This window comes from Mastacembelus armatus, chromosome 22, assembly GCF_900324485.2.
Source record: "Mastacembelus armatus chromosome 22, fMasArm1.2, whole genome shotgun sequence".
Classification (NCBI taxonomy): domain Eukaryota; kingdom Metazoa; phylum Chordata; class Actinopteri; order Synbranchiformes; family Mastacembelidae; genus Mastacembelus; species Mastacembelus armatus.
The window spans coordinates 2937270-2951346 of NC_046654.1; the positions used below are offsets into that span (position 1 = coordinate 2937270).

At 40.4% G+C, this 14077-nt stretch overlaps 1 protein-coding gene across 1 annotated transcript; it reads left to right on the forward strand.

The window, feature by feature from the left end:
- The first annotated feature begins 2510 nt into the window (after window positions 1-2510).
- On the forward strand, window positions 2511-12335 carry cpxm1a (carboxypeptidase X (M14 family), member 1a). Its single transcript, XM_026308442.2, has 13 exons — window positions 2511-2897; window positions 3974-4083; window positions 4409-4548; window positions 4851-4935; window positions 6082-6232; window positions 6363-6451; window positions 6580-6703; window positions 7506-7702; window positions 8338-8517; window positions 9848-10142; window positions 10318-10457; window positions 10643-10745; window positions 11369-12335. Exons 1-13 carry the CDS (start codon window positions 2579-2581, stop codon window positions 11701-11703), a joined length of 2268 nt encoding a protein of 755 aa, XP_026164227.1. The 5' UTR covers window positions 2511-2578; the 3' UTR covers window positions 11704-12335.
- Window positions 12336-14077: the final 1742 nt, after the last annotated feature.

Below are 14077 nucleotides of genomic sequence, written 5' to 3' on the forward strand. Positions count from 1 at the left end.
TTCCTGTCAGGCGTCATAGCGAAATCAGCCAATCGCATTCAAGTACAGCAAATTTCAAAATAAAGGCATGGCTAAGGACACCACCACTACTACTACTACTACTACTACTACTACTACTACTACTACTATTAACAACAAGAACAACAATAATAAAAATAACACAAAGTAATAATAATAATAATATGAACCTTGAAATTATTATATCACTAATGTACTATAAAGCTGCAATAAACAGTTTTTCTTATTTACCATCAACCATCTGTTGCCATCATGCAATCTGTTTCAGTCCACAACTGCTTTCCCTATAAAAGCTAACTCAAATAGGATATAATTCTGTCTAACCAAACAAAGAAAGTACAAAGAAATTGCACAGATTATCTCAACTTCAACTTTAGGACCATGATATTTGTATAGACTACAAAGTGTAAATGCACTGCAGCCACTTCTCAGGAAAACATGACTAATATAAAGAGAGTGTGTGTTTCCTGATTGTGTGGGTGGCTTTTTATGCAGAAATAAAAAGGTAGCCACTTTTCATGTCATGTTGTGTATATTTATTTTCCACTGAAACACCAAAAGTCTGTTAGACTATTCAAAAGCACAAATTCTTATTTTACTTCTCATAGTGTACTAACATGATTTATATCAGTTATGCAATACAATAAAAGTGCACCAAAAAAATTCTTCCCTTAAACGCTGATAAAGTGCAGATGATGTATTTACAAGCCAGGAGGACTGACAGCTAAATCTGGAAACACACAGAAAGACTCACAATATAGAATGTGTGTGTATAGATGCATAGAAGACAGTACAGTTTAGAGAGCACCTCCTTGTATTTCTTAATGCTGTCGTGCATTGCAACATGATATAATTTAATGCTGAGTCTATGAGTAAAAGCTGCAGTTCATGACAATAAATCATAAATACAACATTGATGTGGTCAATGAAAAATATGAGATTTGGATAGACACTGATAAACAAGCGATGCTGTGTTCCCAGTTGTTTGTCATAATTACAGTAATGTGTTTTACTGCTGTATTAAATCTCAACTTCTCTGTCAAAAAAATTTTAAACAAGAACTTGAACCAGAGATTAAGGATTTACTGGCTGTCTGATTTGCGTGTTGTAAACAGTGTCTTAGCTGTTTTATTAGTAATTTCTTGGGACATGCAGCAGTTCTTCTGTAGAACTCAACTAAAAGTCATGATTTGAGAACACAAAAATTTTGGCTGAGCTACAAGAATAAAGTTTAGGAGCGAGTTGGGGCAGCAGAGGGAGGGACAGAACAATATCAGTCATAAAAATTAAAGATTGCATCGAAAACGCTGCAGGGTGGAAAGATTTGCAGCTTTGGAGTGTCTTTGGAGTGTTGGGAAATTGTTCTTCCAAACCAACTCTGCCGGAAATTGGGTTCAGAAATGGTTCAGCAGAAATGTCAGTCCATAAAAAAGTGAGTCACTAGTACAAGCAGTATGTATTTTGATGATGCATGATGCATCACCAGACCCTGAAAACAAAAGGAAAATGGAAAAGAAACAAAAATTGACCATGGCAGGAAGTAATAAACCTCACAGACTAAACTTGTTAAACTACAACCAATTAGTAAGAACCGTAATGGAGAGTCACTGGAGAGTCACTGAAACAGGTTTAATTATGTGAAAACTATGTTGTACATACATGTAATATGTCTCTGGTCTAAAATAAAAAAGCTCAGCCTTTATAATTCTGAACAGGTGGAATAAAAAAATGAAACAGTTTTGGTTGTTAGATCTTCTAAGACATCAGTGACAGGATGCACCTGCCAAACTGAATATTCACTTTCATTCAAACCACAATTTAACTGTGATCCCCCTACAAACATGCTGCAGTAAGGAAAGCCAACAAATAGCATGAATACAGGTTTGTAAGGTTTCACACCTGATTATATCAGTGGGGCAAGGATCTTAATTATTGTACCAATGCTAAGTTATAAATACAATTCAACCCAAAACCTAAAACGTGGACACATGATCTAGAATGAGAAAGACGTTTATGAAACCAACTCATCTACACTTAGAAAATGAAATAGTGATTTCTTTGGTCCTGGAACTGGCTCATATAGCAGCAACTAGGAGAATTACCAGTAGGGGACAGTATCCTGGTATAATTTCTGTAGATGCATTTCATTTAAGTATGAATTGGACCATATTTCTGCTTTATTGCAATGGGGCCAGTGTCCTGACTTGACATTTTTCATGGCTTACAGCTATGTGGACCTCTGACCTAATCCTGGAGGAACAATGTGTACTGCCTTTGCATATAGCTGCTTTGTTTTTGCTACAGTAAAGAAACTGAGTTCACAAACGTTGACTGTTAAAAAATATGGGTCACCACTGCAAACATAACCCGCATTATGGAAACTCCAATTATGCACACATCTGCTTTTGAGTCACCAAATTTTGTGGAGCTTCAGCAGGAATTTGGGGAGGGAGTGGGGGCTGGGGGAGGGATGTGGATGGAGGTCTGGCTCTGTCATCTCCACATAAATTAGCCGGGGATTTTTTCCTGCAACAGTCTGCAGCTGCAAACAAAGAGCAAGATGAAAAGGTCATTGTGCGTGCTGGCTGCAGTGATTTTCCTGGGGGGGATTCTAGACGAAGCTGGAGCGCTGATAAATGATACAACCACCGGCAGCTTTTTACTATCAAACAGCACGTCTACAACCACGACTGTCACTGTGGAGGATCACAGCAGAGACACGCCGAGTCCAACCACTGCACCGATAAAGCTATTCACCAGCACTGCTAGAGGCAAACATCTGGACGCCCGAAGCAGCAGCCCAGACAACCAAGAAGTGATCGACAAGAAAAAGAAAGAGACAGATGACACCAAGACAGAAGATGAGAAAACTGAACTGGGTAGGAAATATACTAGGGCTGTAGTCTGTGTAATATCTGAATGTCTGCCATGTAGGTCTGCTGTAGGAAGTCAGGGAAACTTAAAAATAATCAAACCCAATTATGATTGTGTTAAAAAAAGAAGTAGTAGCCTACAGTTAAAAAATAATGATGCCTTCAGGGACCCTGAATCAGCTTCAGCGTCTTTGTAATCCTGTGGATTTTGTACATTTGTAGTAAAAAATCAGTTAATTATCATTATGAACTAATTTGCTGTTTCTCAGTTAAATGAAAATACAACTATTGGTGTGTGCACTGTAGAGCGTTTATAAATAAAAATGTCTATAAACTGGTGGAATCAAACATTCATGTACATAGTTTTGCTACTGTTTGTTCCATTCAGTGTCTTTCCAAAAAATGTGGTTTATGATTTTAGCTGGAACAGGCTGGAAACTACCAACCCCAGATTCATATGGAACTAACTATGTCGGAAAACTAAGGAAACCCAACAATACTGAACTGAAAAAGCTGGAAGCAGGAAATGTGTCAGAAAACTAAGTGGTTTATAACAAATAACAACTTTGTACATATTGTGGGAGGCACTAATGTAAAGTCATTTTTATTCTGTTCCCATTTCTTTAAGTTTAAAAACACAGTTTGACATGAGGACAATGAACAAAGCTGCTTTGACCTTCCAGCACTGGTAGATTTTGTGAGTAATAGAAATGTTGCTGCTTTCTCCCAAAGTCCTAAAATACCCTGCAGCAATAACTTTCATCTGTGCTTTGCTAAACATTTGACTCGACACTTTCTTGGCCCTCATGTGTCAAATTACATTCAAACTCTCCACAGATTCACTTATCTCCAGTTTCCTGCACTCCCCCTACCCACAAAGGAGTAGACCAACACTGACCCGACCCAGCATGATTAGGAATAACCCACATTACAACCGCTGGCTTCTCAAATTGCATCAGCCCTGGGGTTATTTACTCAGTGAAACCAGAAAGAGTTTAACCCCTCAGGAGCCAGTCGCTGTTTCTAAAAGGTTCAGCATCTGACATAAACCCTAAGAAGATTTTATCTCATTAACCTTCCAGACTGTCCTCCCCTCGGCCTGGAGTCGCTGCGAGTTGATGACAGCCAGATCCAAGCGTCTTCCTACCTGCGGACTGGTCTGGGCCCTCACAGGGGGAGGCTGAATATGCAGGTCAGTCTGGATCAGGGGTCATTTCAAACACCAGAGAAATGATTCTTTTAGAAACTGAGAAGGGCAATAAGGACATTTAAGCTATAATTCAAATGCTTGTCTGTTCACTTGTGATTATCATATTTTCTGTCCACACTTTCCACTAAATGCTTCTCAACTTGAACAACGGTTTAAAATCTGCGTCTGTAAGCAATTCTATTACAACCAGGTCAACACCAAACTCTTATGCAATGCTTCCCAGTGAGGCAGAGCCAGGAGCACTTTGAGTCAGTTTAATGTGTTCAGCAGCTGCCAAAAAATTCAGTGTGAGATGTTCTGTTTTCAGGCTGGCATTGAGGATGGGGACCTGTACGATGGCGCCTGGTGTGCAGACTACAAAGACCGACACCAGTGGCTTGAGGTGGACGCTCTACACCTCACCCTGTTCACTGGGGTCATCCTGCAGGGCCGAAACTCCATCTGGAGGTCAGGTAGTATCAGAATCAAAGTCTGAAGAGTTTCTGTTCCAAAATGACAAATGGTCCTAACACAGCAAAATAAATAAAAACACATAATTTGTTGTCGAAATGATTTACAGGTTGGATCCTACAGATCCAGACCAGTTGAATATGGATGTATATCATTTTGGAAATTAGCTCTTCATTGAATATACTGTAGATTCTTTATATTCAGTGGTTTGTGCAACAAAGACAGAGCACAGTGTTCTTTACTTGATGGCACTGAAGTCTATTAAAAATGGATTTTGTGTGTTTTGGTGTTCACTATAGTTGGGACTGGGTCGAAACCTACAAAGTGCAGCTGAGTAATGACTCTGTGAACTGGGAAACCTGCATGAATGGGACAGAAGAAGCGGTAAGAACTGCTGCTTGTCCTCTCTGTCTTAAGGGATGTGCCAGCTGTGGGCCTTATACAGATGGAAAACAGATCTGGACGAGTTTGTGCTGAAGTGAACAAAAAAAACAAAGACAACTTAAAACTAAAGCAAATCAAGAAAGTGGAGCCGTCTATTGCATTTTACTGACTATAAACCATAGTAGTCGATCTGTTAGAATGACTTTTTCCCTGTCAGCTGCCAAATTGTTCCTCCACTGAGACTAAATCAAAATGTATGTTCAAACTTACAAAATCCTCATGGTTCATGCTGCGACAGGCATGTGGACATTCAAAGACATTTAAGGTCATTGTATGGTTTTAAACCTGCACCCTGACCCAGAGACTTCTTGTTTAACACCGTTGAGGGCTGGACAGTCTTCTGGAAAAGTCTGATCCCTTTTCTAAGGAACTGGAGATGAAAGAAAATTTGTTTGCATCACTCTCCTCCAAGTTTTCAGTCTGGTATGTTTATCTTTAGCATCTTAAATGCTTTTTAACAGATTTCAGACCGGATGGAAATTTAGAAATAAATCTGGCATGACTGTGTCCAGGTGTGTGTGTTTTGATGCAAACCTAGATCTAAGAGTCTGCAGCCATGCCAGCAGCTCTGTGGGGCTAAATGCTACCATCAGCATGCAGACATGTGCTCAGTGACAGCATTAACCAGCTGTTAGTGGGTATAATGTTTACCATCTTCATGCTAACATCTAGCACTAAAGCCACAGTGCAGCCTGAGGTTCATAATATGGCCATTTTGTGTCTGACGAGACGTTTTTCTTTCCAACAAATGCTCATAGTGAAGGATGTAAAGTAATAACATTACTGAGTTATTTCCAGTGCAGCTACACTGGAGTTTGGGTGGAGATGAACTGCAGCATCCAACGTAAACATCAATGTTTTAGTGTAAATTTGCCAGTTTCATCATCTATAAGGAGCTTCAACAAACCAGCCTCTATGTAAAATGACTATTATAATTACTCTTCACACCATTAAACCTCTGAATTTAGTCATAGCATCTTATATAAGTATATGATCTCTTTTTAGTTTTAAAAGTAAATGTCTCAAGATGTTTGTATTCCTCTTCCTAAAACAATGACCTGTGCAATATCCCATTGAATTGTACAGATCTTTGAAGGAAACCGGGATTTAGAAACACCAGTACTTGGACTCCTTCCTGTTCCCACTGTCGCCCGTTTCATCCGTATCAACCCACAGACCTGGTACTCTAAAGGAACCATCTGCCTCAGGGCGGAGATACTGGGCTGTCGGGTTCACGGTAGTGAAAACAATGATTCATTTAAAGAGATATATCACTAATACCTAAAAAATGCATTTAAATTCAGTCAACATGAAAAGGCTACAAGTCTTTTTGTCTCCCAGTCAAAAGAAAACCTGTTTCCTTCTAGATTCAAATGACATCTACTCATCAGAGCAAGAACCAGGGTCGAAAGATGCTCTGGACTTCAGGCACCACAACTACAAAGAGATGAGAACAGTAAGAGCACGATGAGTAACTCTGACTCCCCTAAAGCTAATGCCTGGGTTTTTACTCACAGTCCTAACAGTCTGCAGATTTTGAGTTCTCATTTAACCCTTTCAGTCCTTTTCCTCTTAACCCCACAGCTTATGAAGTCTGTGGCCGAGAAGTGCCCAGACATCACCCGCATCTACACCATCGGGAAGAGCTACATGGGGCTCAAGCTCTACGTCATGGAGATCTCAGATAACCCCGGCAAGCATGAGCTAGGTGAGCACATGTTAACTGAAACCTTAAATTCAGTACTTTCTGGGCCAGAGTTCATCATTAGCTGCTCAGGGGCCCAGTTCAGCATCGTCCAGTGTTTACTCAGCCTCCTTTCTGCTGCAGCACCACAGAGAGTGTCTAACAGAGAAGGCCTCTCTTATATAAACAAACTGATAATAGTCCTAAACTTGAGGCTGCACACTCACCACCAAACATGATACAAAGACCGAGGGTTTTGTGGCCACTCGACAGTATGTCTGCCCTGAAAGTTTAAATAAATGAGTTGAGTTCAGCTTGTATTTCTTCTCAAACAAGCAGTATAAACACATTTTAAACTGCTCCCCTCCTGAGGGAGAATGATCTGAATTAAGATTATTAAGGTGTCAGCAGCTGATATTCATTTCCATGGTTTCATGGTTAAGTAGTTACTGTTGCCAAAAAAGTTATTGCACATTTTTGTTTTTGAATTACAAGAAATGCTGATGAATCAAGTGCAGATCTTGGGTTTTTCTATTCAAGAATGTCTGCCATCAAGTCTGGCCAGTCCAAGTATGATTACTGGCAAAGTGCTGAGGCCATAACTCCACGCTGTTGCTCAACACAATACAAAGAGTCTTAAAGTTGGATCTGAGGCTGGATGTGTTCCTCATGTGTCTCTGCCTTTTAACTTTAACTCAAGCTAAGTTTCTTTGTGTTTAGTGCGACTTATTACTTTATGGTGTTACGTCTTTGCACAAACGTCACAGACAAATTCCTCCACATTTATTGGTAGGTAATGTTACTCTCAAACTATTACTCTTGGCAGGTGAGCCAGAGTTTCGCTATGTGGCGGGGATGCACGGGAACGAGGCTCTTGGCCGAGAGCTCCTCCTAAACCTCATGCAGTACTTATGCAGCGAGTACAAGAAGGGCAACCAGCGAATCGTCCGCCTGATTACTGAGACACGAATCCACCTCCTGCCCTCCATGAACCCTGATGGATATGAAGTAGCTTATGAGAAGGTGTGTAATGCTGAAAGTGTAGTGTTAAATGTAGAGTGTAGAACTTACTGCAAACACTACAAGCCTCATTTTGCTGAAACCTGGATTGGTGGAGAATGACATACAAACAGAAATATGCAAAAACTTGTGCAAAAACCTCAGAAGTCTGCAGTGCAAAGCCTTGCAGTATAATACCAGGATAGACTGAAAAAATACAGCAACTGGTCAAAACATACTTTGACACTGCAGGCTGGAGGGATGGAGTAGTGTGTAGCATGTAAAACTCCCATTAAAGTGTATTTTTTCATTGTGGCCTGTTGAAACTGGCTGTAACAGTCAGACATTAGTCAAGTAGAGAAAGGAAGGATGATTTGATGAGAAGGGGAGAAGGTTGGGATCTTTTCTGTTTTTCTTGGCTTGGTTGAACTTTTACTATTTAAAACAAATATATTTAAGGGCTTGATGGAAAAGACAAACCTTTACTCCCCGAAGGAACAAGTCTGCTTCAAGCCAAATCACTGTGTTTTGTTTTTTCATTCATATTGGATGGCTTCCTTACACATTTGTTTACTGTGACGCCAAAAGAGACTGTTATTTTATTTTTCGTACGTTTTGGTACAGAATGTATGAAATCATATTAATCCATTCTGCTGCAGGGCTCAGAACTGGCTGGCTGGGCTGAAGGACGATACACTTTTGAAGGAATAGACCTGAATCATAATTTTCCTGACCTGAACAACATCATGTGGGACGCCCAGGAGATCGCGGCAGATGCATCCAAAGTCTCTAACCACTACATCCCCATCCCAGAGTACTACACTAAAGAAAATGCCACAGTAGGGACACACTGTCTCATTTGTGCAACACTGCTGAGTAGGTTTAGGGATTCAGTTACAGCCACGATGTAGAGGAATTTAAAAAAGTAATTTCTTTGGTTCCATCTGCTGGTATTTTTCAGAATAACATGGCAGACACTAGTGCATGCCAGAAAAGAGACGACTATCACAATGAACTGTTAACACTCCTGTAAGACCAGGAGAGGACACATTAAACTCAGGCTTCACTGATCAATGAAAGACTAAAACCCTGATGTGGCAAATATTAGCAATGAATGATAATATTAAACACAGAGAAGTGATTTAACAATATCCTGCACCAAAAACACAAGAAACCTTTAAAAAGGGTGATAGAGAACACCTCTAGTTTGTGACCCTGAAAAACTATTCTTTTTAGAGGGCAGACAGTGAGGAAAGAGGAAATTAATGTTTCCATATCTGCGACATCCAAGCCTCAGAGCAGGAAACGAGATCAGAGCCAGAGAAAGCCGCATTTTTCCTGGAAGCCCGAGCACCATCACTCAGTATCTGGTAACAGTCTGTTGATACCCTGATATAAAAAACTAGCAAATCTCTACTAGCTAATATTTTCTCTGAGCATCTTGTTCTTGTTCTGCATTGACACACAGTAAGTGACGTGTTTCCATTTCCAGCTTAGAGATAGTCAGACATCAATACAACAACCGACCTGGACCTGTCTCAGCCAAATACACTCCACCCAGAAAACAGCACAGCATAGTCCACATCATATGGGACACATCTTCTGAAATTCTAACCTTTGTTTATGAATATTTAGCTGGATAAATGACTCTTACTGTCTGAAATACTGTGGTGCAAAGTACAGTAAAGTAAAGTGTATCTACTCAGGAACTGCATTTAAGTACAGTTTTGAGGTACTTGTGCCACCTGATGCATTGACTCTACTGCATTTCAGAGAAAATCTAGTGCTGTTTTCCTACAGCTACTTTCGGAGCCAGATTTTGCATGAAAACATCTGAAACTGGTTGTTTCTTTTTAGCTTGTGATCCCTCACAAAAACGGTGCCTGGGCGGGGCCCCTTGTCATGTTTCAGATTTTTGTTAGTGATCTCAAATGGTTGCATTTAAATAATTGTTTTAAAGTTGAAATGATTCAGTATCTCACTAAAAAAAGAAAAGAGAAAATGTCCTAAACCACTGCATACACATTGACGCACAATGTATTAATGTAATTTGTAATCATCTATTAGTTTTAGGGAGTATAATGCTTCTCTACTTCTATTTAGGAGTTTTTTTAAATACAGGTGTGTTACTTGGTACTTTTACATAACTACTTCGACACCTATGTCCAGGTGGCACCAGAGACCCGTGCTGTGATCAACTGGATGCAGGATATTCCCTTCGTGCTCAGTGCGAACCTTCATGGTGGAGAACTGGTGGTTACGTATCCGTTTGACTGCACACGTGACTGGGCCCCTCAGGAAAACACCCCCACAGCAGACGACGCGTTCTTCCGCTGGCTGGCCAGCGTCTACGCCTCCACACACCTGGTGATGGCCAACCCCGACCGCCGCATCTGCCACTACGAGGACTTCCAATTACACAACAACATCATCAACGGTGGAGCCTGGCACACCGTCCCCGGCAGTGAGTCACCTTTCTGAGTCGTTACAGCCATCCCAGGAGATCTTATCCATCCTTTCAAAATGAGTTCTGAATTTAATTTGAGTCCCTTGTATCTCTGGTTTTAGGCTTTTGTTGCTCTTTATTTATAAATTCTAATTAAATGTTATCACTCATGACTTTACTTTCTTTTCTACAGGTATGAATGATTTCAGTTACCTGCACACCAACTGCTTCGAGGTGACAGTGGAGCTGTCCTGTGACAAGTTCCCTCATGTCAGTGAACTTCCCATCGAGTGGGAGAACAACAAGGAGTCCCTGCTGGTTTACATGGAGCAGGTATGTGTGCATCTGCAGCGTGCATCTGTCTGTCCAAAGAAAATGACTAAAGTTATCAGCTGGATTTCAGCACTGCTGCAGCTCAGAATCTCTTTTATATCATCGTTGTTGTTTTTTTTTTTTTTTATTTCTGCATTTAATGTTCTTTTTAAGTCCTGACAGTGCAGTATTTGCGTTTCACTCAGGTTCACAGAGGGATTAAAGGTGTGGTGAGGGACAAACTGACCAAACAAGGAATAGCAGACGCTATAATCAAGGTGGAGGACCACGGGCACGACATCCGATCAGGTCAGTCACTAGCTGTTGTTTTCTATGAGCATTTCTTTCTAATTAGGACAATATGAGATATAGATTCATGTTTCTGTGGTTGAAGATGATCATGAAATGTCACAAGTTGATTGGTTGAAGGGCTCAGCTTTCCTGCTATGATAAAAAATGAAGAATTAGAAGAAACTGAGTTTGATCAACTGCAAAACTCTCCCAGGATCCAGACTCTGGAACATGTTGGGAGCTTAATAATTGGAAGAAGCTGTTTCTACAGCATGGCCCAACACAGTAAACACTGCAGCTCATTTTGTTCTGTTACTGTAATTACCCAAATGACGACAATGTCGGTAGAATTTCAATGCACCTGAAACAGTCTGACAGCTGCATAGAAAGGACTAAAGGACTAAAACAAATCATAACGTCACTGTGGTTCTTTCATCACACAAATCATACATGGGCGGGTTGTTACCCTGCAGACATTTTGAGTTGTCATATGAGGAGAAGCACAGATGTCACTAATAACATTGACCCACATCCACAAAACCAGCAAACTAAAACCAAAGCAGCTAAATTGAATTCAGTCATGAGTTTTACCTGCTGTGATGTTCAAAGGCAGATTTCCATCTCATGTTTATCTCCTGCAGCTGCTGATGGGGACTACTGGCGACTTCTGAACCCTGGTGAGTACAAGGTTGTGGTTTGGGCCGAGGGTTACATCCCATCCAGGCGTCAGTGCACTGTTGGAACGGAGCCACTGCCCTCCATCTGTGACTTCACCCTCAGCAAAACTCCCATTCAGAGGCTGAAGGAGATCCGGGCCAAAGGAGGCAAGGTCCCCCAAGACCTTCAGCTGCAGCTTCGTGCCCTAAGGCTCCGTAAGCTTCGCGCCAGCACCAAGGCCATCAACCGCCGCAGGGAGAGTCAGCGGCTGGAGCAGGAGCAGCTGCAGAAAAGGAGAGCTCGGTCCTCCAGAGCATGAGAGGAGTGAGGGGGTGACAGGCTGAAGACACCTGATAATCAGACCAGGATAAGAGGTTGAAAAAATTCAGTTCAAGATGTGAAAAATGTCGTGTGGGAAAACAACACATTTCTACTGTGACTGAGAGGACACTATTAAAGGGTCAGTTCACCCAATGAAACTCTACATAGCCAAGTGCCATTAAAACCTGAATTTTATCTGTTAAGACTTTAAAATATCTGTCTCAGATTTCGACCACCTCCAATGTAGTGATGTATGATGTCACAATATTCAACATTTGGTTTTGTGTGATCCTTTAATGCAGATTATCTGATGATTTATCTCAAAGACTCAAACTAACAATGCTAAAATCATTTCTATAAAGTTACACAAGTTATGACATTTTAAGGATAATGGACATTGACCCCTTAATGGACAGTTCTCTTATGATAAAGTCTAACTTCATGTAACATTTAGTTAGTACCTCTTTATAGCCAGTGATGCTGTATTGTTCGTTATTTACTGGTACAAAGACTTGGTTGAGGATTTAAGAGTCAGCTGGTCTGATGTGACATGTTTTTTCTAACACTGTGTTTGACTGATGTCCAACAACACCATAAAAAATAAAGGTTCCTTAATTTGTGTTCTCGATATTCTAAGATCTAAACTTGAACTGAGTGAAGAGAAGTGGGACAACTGTGGGGAAAGAAGAGGAAGAAAGGCTCAAATGGTGTCACTCTGTGCTCAGTAAGATCATGCTGAAATGCTCACGATGACTAAAGTTCAACATTTTAGTTTTGCATCCTAATGCAAACAAACATGACACAAACTAAACCTGAGTTTGACAGGAATGGCATTAGTTTTGCTAGTATGTGGTTTCAAACCAAAGTACTGGACAAGTGAAAAACTGACCCGGAGATGGCGCTAGATGAAAAGTCAGATGGGAGCTGCCTTTTAAAATCAATTGTTTTGTATCTATAAGTCTTTGGCTAAAGTGCTCAAAGCTGCACATATGCAACAGGTAAAAAGGCTTATAATATACCCACAAACATTTGGGGAGCAGCGTGCTATTCCAGTTGTCATCATGCAAAGCAAAGCTAAGGTCACTAGTAGACCAGTTCAGTGATCCTTCTTCCTCACACTGGTTTACAGCCTATTTCAGCCTTTGCATCCAGGGAGTTTAGTTGGCATCAAGTGGCAATTTTGTGCATTTCACATGTAAAATGTTAAAACCTGAATCTGAAAATCACTGGACAGACTGATACACAGAACAGTGCGCAGTGCAAAAGAAGCTAACTTTTTATTTTAGTGATAGTAAGTACCATTTTAGTATCATTGTTGCTGCTGTGTATAGCCATGTAAGAAACAACAGTGCAAGCAGTTCAACATGTTTTTGTCCACATTTCCTCCAGCTGTGACATGTGCACAGGTATCAACCGAACCACTTTACATTCAGTTAACACACAATGAACAAAAAAAAAGAACAAATTCATATTAATGAACCCGGTTTTTTGCTATACCTGAAGTGAAAGTGGCAGATAAGACACTTCTTTCCAAAGAGCCTGTGAATATAGGTGAAATAAAAGCAGCAGTGAATATACAGCATGGCTGGTCCTTTGACCATCAGCTCAGCCAATTAAAACATTTAACCGTAAATGAAACTAAAGACACGTTTCTTAATACACAATAAAATTAGTTATTCCAGAAGAGGAAAGAAGTCCCTGAATTGACTGAGCTGAAAGTGAAACGAACCCTTTTGGGACATACTGAACAACACAGTTAACTGAGGTACAATGTGTTAAAAGCATCCTTCCTTCATTACAGACAGGGGCCACGTCATGAGCTGGGAATTAATAAGCTTCATCTCTTCACCACAAAACCAAATGAATCAATGAATCATTTGTTTTTTCCCCATCAGATCCAAACATACAATTATTACATTTTTTTTTTTTTTTTTTTAAAAGAAGGTCAACGTACTGCAAAGAGTCAAGACTGGTATATATCATCTAATCAACACGCTGCAAGAAGGCAAATAAATATATTTCCCAAAATGTCAAACAATGCCTTTAACATCAATAACATCAGATGTTCACTTTTAGTTCTCAGCTCACTACAGAGGAGCACTGCTGTGTCCAAGCTGAAGTGTATTTTGGCATCTGACAGCTCAACACACAACACCACCCTCTCATAAACAAGAAAGAAGAATCTTCATAAAGGCTGGTATGCATAGTAGTATACACTTATGTCTATGTTTTCTGTACATAACAGCACACTATTATCTATTCTGCAGTCAGTCAGCATGTACTGTTACCAGTTTACACTAGGGTCTAACAACCACATGTACTTGGCTCTTACAGCAGCTATACTACAATGGTAACAAACACAAAAGCATCTG